Here is a 14,391-nt window from a genome sequence, read left to right as displayed (position 1 = left end):
AATTACATCTAAATTACAAAAATTACAAAAAGATATTTTATATAAGTAAAATATTCAGAACTGTTAAAAATATACAAAAATATAACACTTTTTTCTCCTCAAAAATAATGCTGTTACTAAAATACTAATATTTTAAAATAATACTTAACTAAAATACTTAAAAATATCAAACATGTCAGCAAAATGACAATAAAAATAAATATATATAAAATTACTGTTAAAAAATGAAATTTAATACTGATAAAACAAATATATTTATAAATTATTACAACTGATAATTATTTCTTTAGGTAAAAGAAACGATATAAGATCATAAATTGCGGACTTCACAGTTAATAATATTTCGAACTCGGAAAGTCCAGTATCGTGAAATTATTCTGGATATATCATTGGAGTTCTGATATCCTTGCTTTGTGTTACTTCCAAATGATGATCATATAAAGACTTTCGACTTTCTCTTAAGCAATTTCACACAGCTGACGCTCTCGTTTCTTCTTGCAAAATGTTCCTACGTCCAATGTATCGGTGTGATAGATCATCGACAGAATCATAATAAATTATATTTCATGTATTTACTTCGATCTTTGTTTGAAAATTTTCTGAACTTTAAGATATTCGAAGAATACATTGGACACAATCACAAATTACGTATCCAAAAATAGTTAATTTAGTGATTTAAACATTTCTTAGTCTCAAAGAAAATCGTTTTGTAAAGCCATATTGCGAACTCGATTATTTGCACTACTCGTTGCAATATGGGAAATCGGGAGAGTCCGAATTTGCCTGACTTACCTTCCCTATAAAGCCTTTGAACGAGAGGCGAACGTGCTTTCTCGAAAAGGAATGGGACGTTTAATAAGAGTAACTGTACCTAAAAGAAATTGAGAATGGGCGGTAGCAGGCGACGACGGCAATGGCGGCAGCAACGAGTTTGGGTGAAAGGTTCGCGAACAGCGAAGGCATTGCCCGGGGCGGATACGTGCTCCAAAGGATATTAAAGTATTTTAATTGCAGCGGATCTCGCGGAACGCTGGAAGGATTTATTCGAAATCACTCGATTGAGTCTATGAATAGGGATTAAGCTTGGCCCCGGCGGCGGACGCGGCGTTGGCTCGACGCAGCGCGCGCCGTCGCGCCGAGCGAATTCCAGACGTCAGGAGTGGAAGGCAGAAATAATTGAATATTTAATAGGATAACTCACATATAGCCGCTTTCCGTCGTAGCTGCGCGGTGTCATCCGTCACGACGACGGGACGTCGATTTTTCTGTCACGTTCCGTGGCTGCCGATTAATTATACAGTCTACCCGGGCGTAATACGAGGGTAATACGAAGACGAGGACAACTTTAATAAATCTAGTTATTTCGTAGCCAATGCACACACAAAAAATCTTATTTCATCAATCCTCCGTACATCCTCGCATAAAAGACTACGATTTCCCGCCCATGACAGTAATATTGACACGAGGAAGATATTGTCTGTCGGAAGCAGAATTGGAGGAGCATACATACATCAAAACGCGATCTGCGATCAGAAATATTCATTGCGAAACATAGAACAAACGATTATATCAGCAACATGGGAGTTTAATTAATTTAACAGCGAGATCAGGATTATTCTCGAAGAGAAATCAAATTTCAGATATTAATTTAAACAAATAATTAATGTCACGAATGTAATACTATTGACAGCCAAATATTTCATTATCAGCTATTTAAAAAAGCTTTTATTCCGAAAATTGTTACTATGCATATAGCTATAGTGAACGTAATATGCAAGTTCAATTTTTAATTAATCTTGATAATTACGATTGATTTGTTTTATACAATAAATTATTATTTTATTTATTATTTAAATAAGTACTGAAAAAAGTCATAGCAAATAAAGTTTTATTCGTCGTCAAATTTATATTAAAAATTAACAAATTTATATATACCAAAATTTTGTAAAAAATATTAAAGACTCCTGCGATTATCAAGTGCTTAAATTCTTTTATCGCGATATAAGAGTATCCGCGGTATAAAAAGTCATGGCACGTCAAACGTACAGCTAAACCGTTACTTTAGAACAGTATTTGGCAATAATTCTTGTGGAAATCACAGTACCTTCTGACGTTTGGTAATAACAGGTCGTCCATCATAGTTCTTATCACTCGTATGCGGCTGATCGCAGCAGAAAGTGACGGCTGCAGCTGTTCTCAGCGTTTTGTGCAACTCAATAACGAGATAAACGAAACTACACAATCAGTCCAATTTTTCGAATTTTTAGATACTTGATTGATAACACAGATCTTTTTTATTATGTTCCGAAAAAACTCGTGCATAATTCATCATTCCATTTATATACTCTCTATAGATAACATTTGCATGGCAAGAAGGTAATTATACTATTTCGTATCTCAGTTCCTCATTAAAATGTAAAATCATATTATTAATAAGAATTAAAGTTTCCAAAGCAAATACAAAGGGAGTTAATATTAATTTGCTTGAAAATGATAATATAAAAAAATTTAAATAGACAATTAAAAGAAAAACTTATATAACGCGTTATTTAATCCATAATGTGTGACAATACGAGTAAAAAAAAGTAGAAAGTACAATATCGTTTCTATAAATCTTTAAGTCTTTTTAGTGTAATCATTTTTCACACGTCTTTCGATGAAATATATCAAATAGTGTAGAAACGTGCACTTTATTTTCGTGACACTTCCATTGCGCGACTTCGTCGACGCGTCAAAGGAAGTACAGTTTTGCGCAAAGTTTTAACAGACAATAAATAACTCAAGACGCAGGGACGGAAAAGACAATCATGATTCACTCGAGATGTGAATGGAGTGCAACGCGAAATCTCTATCAAATCTCGAAATTGTTATTCACGATTGTGATTTACGCCAGCGAGCCTGGCAATGCTTCATCGCAGTGGCGGCGGCGGACTACATCGCGAATGAGCTTCTCGTTTGAGTGCTTCTCCATGCTTTTCTGATTAATTCAAGAGAAATTGTAATTTCCACTCCTATCGTATAAAGTTGATCGAAAAGGCAGTCTTGCGTAAATACGCGGATCAAGCTACGTAAAGGGGATTAAAAAGGTGTTTCTTAACGAGCAGAATACGAACGTGGAAGGGTGGATTAAAAAAGTTGGTTGAAAAGCGATTTAATCGGCCGCGTTAAACTCGGGTTGCTTTTTCGATGGAATACTCAACGTATATATACGCGGCTGTGCTCGGCCACTGTTCTCCTGAAGACCATTCCTGGATTCGTGCAAGCTGATTTCTTGCATTGATTATAACCGGCACAATTTTGCTGAAAAAATAATAATATCCGAATAAAAGCGGAATAACTATTTCAATTTGGTTTCAGTTATTTCTGAATATCGAAATTTAAACATCGCGAAACAATAGGAAACAATGTTTTTGATAATATAATTAAGCTCGAACGATATTAACGTTATACGTGAAATGCTATAATTAATGTTTAATACTAAATTATATAATTAAGCGCAACACTATGTTATACATTATATATATGTATATGTAACAGTTTATTTAAAAAAAAAACTCCTCCTAATTTGATGGAAAATATTGGTGGAAAACAAGATTAATTTGAAATTATCTTGCATTTTAATCAGATCGAAATAGATATGAGATGAGTGCGTAAAAAATATATCCATCGGTTGATTGTATGATATCGGCTAAATATAATCTTATTGTAGTTGAAACACAACTACAGTAGTTCTATTTCCGGAATGCAGAGCGGCATGCGGTTAAATATTTATCGGCGTCCGCCCGATTTGTTCGTACAGCAAGAAATCGCGATTCCGATTTTCATTCGGGGAAATGCATGGCAAAAGCACCGCTGAATCGCGAGTAATACTCTGCGCGGGACGGGACGCACCTAGGCGAAAAGTTCACCGGCGCAGCGAATACGTTTAACGAATGTAATGGGTTCACCCGCTTAAACGGTACGGTCTAATCAAGAAAGTGGTCTCTCCCGCGAACTCCGCACAGAAATCTCTCTCGTTCTCTCGTCCGACTACGTTCCCTCTATCTTACTCGGCTCAAGCCGCCGCTGATTGACGATGAATAAAGGAAATTATGCTGCGGTAAGCTTTTATTCGCCGCACCGGCTAAAAAGCAACGTCGTTACCGATCCACGAACGGCGACGTATACACCGTAAATCCTGTTCCAGAATTCAAATCGAGCGAGCGAGCGAGAGAGCCTTAATTTTCCAAAAAGATTTAGAAATAGCGACGGTAGATGGAAATATACGATTTGGTAACGCTGATTCAATTTGGCTTAATAAAAATATAGTTGGTCGATTAGTGGCAAACCGGCTCGTGCAATAATATCTCATAATACACGACGCTTTATGCAATTTAATTATGCTAATGACTAGGCGATAACGGAACATGGAATATGCGGAATTTAATGGATAAACAGATTTTTGCTAGTATTATGTATGTGTATTGAGAGCCATATCTGCGACATGGGTATAACGTAACCGAAATTTAATACCGTGACTACAACGGCGCGTATTGTGAAATTTATAGTCCTGGATTTCATGCGTTTCCATATTTTCGCTATGTATACGTTTTCGCAAAACGTTTTCGGTGAAGCGTACATTACTACCTGGTCCGGCTAGCTTTAAAACATGTATAAAATGAACAAATTTTTCCTGAAATTTTGCCAATTTTATACATATACTTTTTTTTTTTTTTTTTTTTTTTTTTTAATAAAAAGATTGATATTTTCCTGTTACTATTTAGAAAAAGTTAATATTTTCTATCAACCGTTTGTAAAAAATTTTATTATCGTTAAATGTTAAAAATCATTTTACTGTTATTGATTTTTAAAAAATTTCGAGTTTTTGAAGCGCACGCCTCAAGTAAGTACGTATAAAACTGCACTGCTGCATTTCGTATCTATATGATGACGCATCGCTCTGTTGAACAGACAACCTCTTCACATGAAAAGATACACGCTTTCTTGGCAAAAGATGTATTCATTAAAACAAACGTTATTCCATCTTCCTTTGATGTAAACGTCCGTGTCTATGCGGTGTCCATTACGCAAAGTTACGCAGCTCACGAAGAAAATGATGATATGGATAATGTTGCTTTCGACATGCGAAACTGAAAGAGGATATCCGACAGCAGCCGACATGCTTTATCGAAATTGCGCCATTTCTTTGCTATATTTTTCACGAATAACTTGTACATATATAAAAGATCTCAGACGGTCCGGATATAAATTTTACTCCTTTGAGAAGAGCTTGTCTTTGTTAAAGATTTTCTATTGCATTTTTATTTTCAATATTAATATCTCAATTGCAATCTAAATTAAATTGCAGTTGAATAAAGGTCGATTTTATGACATTAGAGCCGAAATTTATATTTTTAGAGTCTCGATCTCTTAAAGATTTTAAATTTTTGATTACGTTATCTTAAGTACGCGATTTTATGAATTATAAAGGACATCATTATTAGAAGAGGATAAAATGAGTAAGAATGTTAGAGTCTTACAACTTTACTCCTCATTATTGATTGAAAGCATCAAGTTGAGAGATTGCCTCATGAAAGTCACTAACTTAATAAAGTAACCAGAGTGAAGCGATATGTGGCAAAGGGTGGAAAGTATAATTATTTGTTATCTCCACATTTTAGCGTATGCAATTTAACTTTTCACTATTAATCGCTAATCTCCATTTAAATTCAAGTAAAATATATGTTATCAAAATATATGTCAGATTTAATAAAAAGATATCCATATGTATAAGTTTCTTCTTTCACAATTCTCGTTTTTTTTCAATGTTAATTTTCAGATGATATCAATTAGATCTTTTCATTCTCTACAGAAATTTTATTTCTTCTGCTCCGCTACCAAGATAACTTCTCATAGAATGTGGATTTATATCGCTTATTCCAATCAATGAACACCTTGATTGGGAAGATAAGGCAGATTAAGCTTGGAATATAAAATAAGGGTAAGATTAAAAGCTATGAAACGTTCAGAAATTGCTCACAGGAAGGAAGGAATTATAGACAGGTTTAAATATTTATCAGGTCGTAGACACAGCCGCAGTCAGCGAGCTCTCCCACGACAAAGAACAGCCAAATGGTAATGAATCTATACGTTTGAATATTACCTTTGGTTCGTCTTTTTGTAAATTTTAATATAATTTTAATTTTTTATAGATTTTAATTAATTATAAAGCTATTATTGAAACATTGTGTTACAAATGATAATTTTTGAATTACTTTACATTTTAAGCGTAAGACTTCTCATCGTTACAGTATTATATTTTGTTCAGCCTTATCCATTTCGCTATCATTATAGATATTAAATTAATTGTTATTAAATATTAGAACAAAATTCTTACACCATTCTTACACCTGTAAGAAACAAATAGAAAGCTTAATAATAATTAAAAATTACTTTTTTCTTACAGTTATTATTTTTTTCTTACAGTATTTATCTCAATATTTTATTTGTTAATACATACAAATTATCACAAGTTTGTTGATTTTAATTAATGTCAAGTGTAAAGAGGAGAAATGTTATTTATATTTGCATAATAAAACATCATATTCGCGCAAATATTATTCATGATTTTTCATATACTCATAGTCTATTTTTTCTATAATATATGTAATCATAAATACGAAAAGTATATGACATATATTGTATTTCAATTTGATAATAAAATTGTTAATCATTACTTGCAATCGTTAATCAATAACTGTATAACTTCCTTATTTTGAGTGGGTCATCGCAACGCAATCACGATAGGTATATCTATATCTCGTCGTGCCATCGTTCCCGTTGTCTTATCTCCTTCTCTCGCACAAGTGCCGGCCAATAGAGCAGATTAGATGGAACAACGTGCTGCTCCGATATCACGTGCCGCGTAACAGCTTCCTCGACGTTGCTCGCGTACGGCACGACGAGCGCTACAACCTGAATCTCCCTTTAATGCCGGCACGAAATTTACAATGCCGCAATAGGCGCGGTTGCAACGTGTAGTGGTGCATCGAGACGGGAATAATATCGAGCGCGTACACCTGTCTATCGGAGCCGAATGAAAGCGCGCCGGCGAGAATTGCCGGGATGAAAGGGACCGGCGTCGGTGTGGGGCTGCCCATTGTCCCGATTTCTGCCGGCGTCTGTGTGGTAGACTTGTCGCGCCCGTTGCGGTACGTAATAATGTGATTATGGGATGTACCACCTTACCTCCCACCCGATTCTCGAGCCCGAGATCCCTGAGATTTAGAGGAGGTGGGACGCCAAGGCTGAGACGACAAGGTTGACGGAAATCGCATGAATGCAGAACTTCGGAACCTCCCTTCTCCTCCACGTCTTCCTCAATCCCTCGAGCTAAGGACTACGTTATTATACCGCGAGCGGTGACATGCGTTTGACTCACCTAAGCATATCGTTGGTAATGGTTTAATTATGCGAGAATTACGACTGTTCTCCGCGATATTATTACGTTATAGCGGATTTTGTATGAAAATAGCAGGAAGTGCTATTTTCTCTCTCGCTTGCTAGAGGGATGCATTTTGCAAAATATATTAAGAATGTCGCTTACAATACTATTACTTTATGCGCTATGCAATAATTATATTAATAATAATATCTACATAACTAATGATTCTCATATATAATTGTTAGGTTTTCTATTATCTACACAATTAATCTTTCAATTTCAATATCGCAATTACAATGTTAACTCATTCATTTTATATGGAGGAGAAACTAAATTCTCTTCCCATAATGATGTAATAATTGATGATGTAATCAAGTCATTTTTATTAGCTTATTATTTTTTTTCAATGACACGCGCATCATAAGCTGCATTTTTCACGTATCAACAAGAACATTCCGTTTGAAAAAAGCCAACACGAGAGGATAACTCGGTAATTCTATTACAGCCGTGTTACGCTTATCAATGCATTGACGCACGCATTTACAGATAAGTTTACATCTCTCCTTTAGAGTTACTACGAAGCCGATATTATGCCGAGGGTCATGTGCATCAGATTTCACCCCATCCAAGTGCCTGTTTACAGTGATTAAATTATGCTCACGTTGCCGTTACACGTGCCCGTACTAACGTGTCTACCTACAACGTGACGCGTTTCCTAGCTGCAGTAGGGAATGGGGAGTTGCACGAAATAATGCACGTGCGCTTCGCAATTCGCCGTCTGCCACACACTACCTGCAAATTTGTGTGTGTGTGTGTGTGTGTGTGTTTTATGTGTGTACAAGATACACTAAATGCATCCTTTTTAAGTTGTAAATATTCGATGTAATGTTAGAAAGAATGATTAAAAAGATTGAATTTCTTTCTAAGTTTCTGCTGCTTCTATCTTCAATTAAAATAAAGTTATAAAAAAATATATATATGTATATGTAATACGTATATGTAATATGTAACTTTGGTGATGAATGTAATTATATAATCAATACTCAGATTTTAATTTTATTAAAATAAAGTTTGCTCGGAATTAAAAAAAAATTTATATATTATAATTTATGTAACATGATTATCGGATTTTTGAGAATTCATGAAAGCCCTGGTGATTTATCTTTGTATTTTATCAAGATAAAATCTATTTGAAATTAATCAATAATTTGCGCTTAACTAAAATGTGTTTGTTTTAGTTAAACGAACAATATAAATTACTAGGTTGAAATTCGCTTTGAATAAAGGGCTGTTTGTTGTAGCGGTAACTAGTTAAAAATCTCATTACCGAACATATTTAAATCGCCAAAAATTACCGACTGTTAGAAAATACGAATAACATTACTGCAGGGAAGAGTTAATTATCTCATTCAAATAGAAGACATTAATTAAAAAATGAAACGTGATACTTATAAGTAATATATTTACAATTATCTATTTTAAACCAACAAAGAATTCATGCGAGGAAATGAGTAGCGTTAATGATAAAAATTAAAATATAATGAGACGATCAGTTTACTTTATTAGCTATTTAATTTATTAACTGAATTATTTTTACTAGTATATTATATAATATATATATATAATAATTATTCTTCTTAAAATTTTTCTTTTCTAAAAATTGACAAGTAAATTATAAATACTTTTATATTTATTGTAATCAGAGTATATGCCTCGAAATGATTAAATGTATCTACAATATCCAATATTTCTACGAATAATACAGTACAACTAATAAATTTTATTGCACTTTTATCTAAACACGATTTTTCGCATTTATAATATAATAAAACTAATCAAAAATTAAAAATAGTAAAGAAGTTTGATATAAAACATACTAAACGATATATATTTCTGCAAGGGAAAAACAAATCAAATAGAAATAATCAATAAGAAGGAATACATTTCTTTCTACATAACACACTATTTAACAAAAGTAAAAAACGTTATTTTAATTTCTAAACAAAACTATTTTACGCAAGATGTAGTTAGAATTGATTAAATTAATAAGTTAGACATCCTTTCGAGTCTGATCGAGAAATCAGACGAAATACCACGCGCGAATTCCATTCCTTTTTTTTCGCTCGCCACTTACCGCGCTGCCAAATTGGAGTACTGGCTGGATTGCTGTCTACCTCGCATTTCAGGCTGACAGACATCCCCTCGACGATCGGAATTCCAAAACCAGGTAAACGCGTTATCGCGAACGATGGAGTATCTGAAACAGGTATTAAGCAATTAGTGTCAATGCCACGACGTCGATATACTACGTGATATCGCAGAGAAACATAAAAAAAAAGAAAGAAAAATAAACGATGTTATTATATGTTACCAGAGTATTATTATACTGCCAAAATCAATTTAAAATGATGTAGAATTTCATTCCGCTTTCAGTATTCTGTTTTTAAATGTAATTTCAAAATATCTCAAAAAGAAATATTACAAATCGCAAATTGCAAATACAAGATTTATTCTATTCTCAACTTGCTCTATTTCTGCATAATATTTGTTTAAATGAATTTTATAATGAAATTCAAAAACAGTCGTTTAATAAGTAATTCAGAAAGTCATAGCAATTGCAAATTGCAATTTTCTTTCGCAGACGATAGCAAGTCTGTGAACTCGCTACTTCGCAATTTTCAAATAAGATTTCCGGTAATTTTAAAATATATTGGCCAACGTAATCTGATTTCTACACATTCGAAAGTCATTCTTTGTACGACGAAGATTCTATGTACGAAGATATTGGTCACTGCGAATTGAATCCAATGTGCACGAAAATAACCAATTTTTCGAATAAAAAGTAGACTTTAAGAAGATAGATTACTGAGGATACAATTCACAATAGCAAATAGAAAAGTCTTTCAGTTGAATCCATCTTTATCACTTTTGATCATTGCTTTTCAAAGTCAAAAGAAAAGAATGGAATAAAAAATAAAAGAGTATTATATGTTACATAAATATTTATAAAATAAACTATATATGAAAAAAAAGATGTTAACATCATAATAAATTCAATCAAGAAGTGAACATTCTTCTATTGCAGTACAATCTTTGCATACATCATATTAAATATGTTATTTGCTCTAAATATAGAAACAATAATGAAACACTCTTCAGTAATACTGTTATATTTAACTTTATTTCTAATCCGAATACTGATGTTGTTCTTTCTTTGGTTGAATTAAATAATATTTCCACATATCGGCACTGTTCCCAAATGTATGCAGCGTTTCAGTAATGTGAAAATACTTTTCACATAATAAATATCTGCTTAAATGGTTTGTTTGGAGGTAATCCGTGGAATGCTTATTTCCACTGTGGGAGTTTATTGTGACCTGCTTTTGCGCGAAGTTCACTTCCCGAATACAAACCAGCTTTCCGCCCTGAAGCGACATTATGCGCAACGACAAAACTTCACATCATCATCAAATAGATATACCGCAAAGGAGGCAAGAGCAGAAGAGAGAGAAGGGAGAACGAGAGCAACGAGAAGCGTTAGTTATCGGAATGCTCGTTATAATGAAGATGTAAATCCCGAGAGTTAGTAATTGAATGCATCAAGTGCCTCTAGAAATCAAACGTAATCGTTGGAGATGACGCGTTATTCCCGTTACCTCCGATAATCACCCCTCTTTCTCTTCTGCGTTCAATACGAGTTTCCCTTCCATGTCATTAACGTCCGTGGAATCGAATGATAGGATTCCGGCATATTCCGCTAGTATATATATATATAGGGTGACAGACGAACGACCAATGAGGTTGGCAGAGAAGATCAAGAGAAGTAGCGGAAAGGGAAGGTTTTCAAAATTGTCGTTGAACAAACGAGGTATAGATACGAGGTCGTGGCAAGTAATTAATGAACGGGACAGTCAAGATTTTACAGGCGTCGAGATCGTATTCGTTAAAAGGTCCTACTATTATCGTCGATACCAACGACAAATGATGGAAATATCCACACGCTCTTTTGGCGCCCCAGCGAGTGGGACGTCGTTCGATGCCACCCCGGCGCCGCTCGAGCGATTTGCCGTTACCGTTATATCGCCGTTCAGCTCGTTAATATCACACCGCGACTATAACGGGACAGCCATCGAGGCTGTCGGGGGATCGAGGTCGCAGAATAAATTGGAGATGCGTCAAATTGTGCGAGAGAAGGAAGAGACGAGCCCCTGGAAAACGCCGGAGAGGCGTGCAGAATATCGGAAGTGTGACGCGGAGGAAGGGAGTAACGCGCGGATGGCGTATGAGATAGAAAAAAGAAAAAATTGAAGAAAGATAAAACGGAAGATGAAGCGATGCAGGAAGAAGAGAGAGAAACAAGGGCGGCATGACTACCAGGATGGCTCGAAGTTATTCACTTGGCTATAATAGTGCGGTGCTGGGACAATGCAAGCTTAATGAAAGCTTTTCTCCCCGGCGTACCGACGACCTCACCTCCTCGTTCTCCCTTGCTGTTCTCAGTCCGTCGTAGTCGCCGACGTAACCGACGCCGCCGGGCACGCCGCACTGTAGTCCCGGTGCAACAGCGTAAACACCAAACAAAGGGAACAATGAAACACAGAAGTGTCCTACAGACCTCGATCACTTGATGAGAACTTTAAAGCGCGCCCGCAAACTACTAGTTCATCTTTTATTCCAGAATGGATACCGTAGGATACCGCTATAAAATCCTTTTATCACAATCCCGCGTATACTCTTTTTTTTTTTCAAGTAATGATTACATTTACACGGACACCTTTAACCAAGTTTAATAACATCCGTTATTATAAAACTGGCCAATCATAGCTATTCCTCTAAAAATAAAAAATGGTATGACTGTGTGATTGCTGACCAGTTTCTAACTATGAATGTACTAAACTCGATTAAAGCTCAGTTTCACAACTCACAATTAACTCTTAACCGAGGTTCAACTTATTTCTCATCTCTTTCCAATTTTAGTATTAAAAAAAGATAAGGAATAAATTAAATCGGTTGTGAAACTGGATCTAAGAAATGTCCGTGTAATCTCCTTTCCGAGGAGATATTGATCACAAGTGTCTCCCGTTCTTCATGCTGCTTGAGATTTTTGAGCATTTTCTTTCGAATTTTTGTAACCTTTTGTATTTTTTATTTCTTTACTTATATTCTTTCTCACTATCGATATCGGCTGATTAAATTTGATAGTAATAGTAAGTAATTGACTGCTCAATGGCGCAAATCGCGCGAACCGGACTGTGCGAACCTTTAAGGTGACCTCGCTTTACAGTAGAATGAATCTCTTCGAAAGAAATTTCTCCCGCTGTTTCAGCCGGAACGACCGTAAACTTTATACGGGCCGTTAAGCAAACCTGTATACGACCCGCGGGAGAGGATTTTGTGATCACATGTACGTAGAAAAGAACATACGAATATATGGTGACATTATTAAACGGCTAAAATTTGTTGTGTATGTAGAATCCATATTGTTCTTATACGCGATTTAATAACGACTGATGAGATAAATTTCAGTAAATCTTCGGAATTATGTACAAATTGTGTATAATTTCTAGTTGAATAAATTTCCAAGACATAAAATTTGAAATAATTTTATGATAAATCCTTTAAATATAACTTTGTATTCGTAAAAGTAATTTTACAAATTTAATGTGCATTGTTATTTGGTATGCTGTTTCCATTTATCGAGATGGCTTTTTTACATGAATAAAAATAAATGACACAATATAGATAACAATATTAATTAACTTTAAAAGAAAACAGACATCGATGAAAAGAAAAAGCCGTGATTGCGAAAACAGGAATGCAAGATATAACGACGAGAGAGAGAAAAAAAGAAGCATGATTCGAAGAAGCATTCTGCCATGCTGGCAGATTGCAAATCATTAAACAACCATCATCGATATATTATAACTGCGCCGTTATTGAGGCGACAAACCGCTGAATGGCTCTCGTTGCAATGTAATAATGTTCATTGTATATTTTTGTAGAACGATGAAATGGCGGGAACCGTGTGTAGTGTGAATACAAACTGCAGAATAGCACCGAGAACATATAAAAATTCGTCGGTTGCGTCATAGTGCCATCTGTGCCGAACAGTTCTCTGCAGAATCGGTTTTATGTATGTACGTACAGTAGTGCCTAGAATCGGGAGGCAAATTCACGTTGCTTTTCAAATAAACTATCTTTGAACGATAATTGTAGGTATAATAATGAATTATATGTATTTTAGGAGATTGGTACTTAATTATTATGTATTTAATTATCTTGACTTCAATTTTTAGATTTTCCTCTTTAGATAATTCTCTAGTCCTTAATTTAATCATCAGGAGTACTACAATGCTACAATTAAATCTTACAATTGACAGCTCAAAAGCTGGTATTGTTCTCGTAATAGTCTTGTGTAGTTTGTCGGAATCCATTACGATTATTCGAATGATGAAACGAGAGCAACAACCGGATTCCTATCGATCTTGCATTTCATCTGTATCAACTGCCATCCTAAACCGCGACTGGTATGTAGCAATTTATGCACATCGAAACCATCGCGGTTTACGATGGCAGCCATTAAAGTTTAAGTCCGGCTTTATTGGGTCAATGGGCGACGCGTACCACGTGCGAAAATTAAGCCCTCGTAATGTGTCGGGTACACAAAGGGTTGGCAGTCAAAGAGGGAGACATTGACTAACGCTGAACGGTTTTCTCATTCAATCGTGGCACGTATGCCGCATAATTTTATTAAGCCTGAAGGAAGAGATAAACGTTCGATAAACAAGTTCGAAAGATACAAAGGATAATAGAGACTGAAGATACCATGAAAAATGCCGTCAGTGATCCAGGTATAATGCTGATATAAAAATGGAGACAAGCAATTGAAAATATAAGAGATTGAAACATAATTTATCATATCTTCAAGTGTAATTTTAATTGTAACTGTAAAATAGAGAGAGAGAGAG

At 35.0% G+C, this 14,391-nt stretch overlaps 1 protein-coding gene across 1 annotated transcript in view; it reads right to left on the bottom strand.

Annotated features, from left to right (window-relative positions):
- Positions 1-14,391, bottom strand: part of LOC108684159 (hemicentin-2) — a 146,871-nt gene that overhangs the window by 73,574 nt on the left and 58,906 nt on the right. The window contains exon 4 of the mRNA XM_018188288.1: positions 9,558-9,680. Coding sequence (XP_018043777.1) covers positions 9,558-9,680 — 123 coding nt within the window. The remainder of the gene's footprint in view (positions 1-9,557; positions 9,681-14,391) is intronic.

This window comes from Atta colombica, unplaced genomic scaffold, assembly GCF_001594045.1.
Source record: "Atta colombica isolate Treedump-2 unplaced genomic scaffold, Acol1.0 scaffold126, whole genome shotgun sequence".
NCBI classification, from domain to species: domain Eukaryota; kingdom Metazoa; phylum Arthropoda; class Insecta; order Hymenoptera; family Formicidae; genus Atta; species Atta colombica.
Note: the sequence above shows the minus strand (reverse complement) of the source record. Positions and strands in the feature narration are given on the sequence as shown.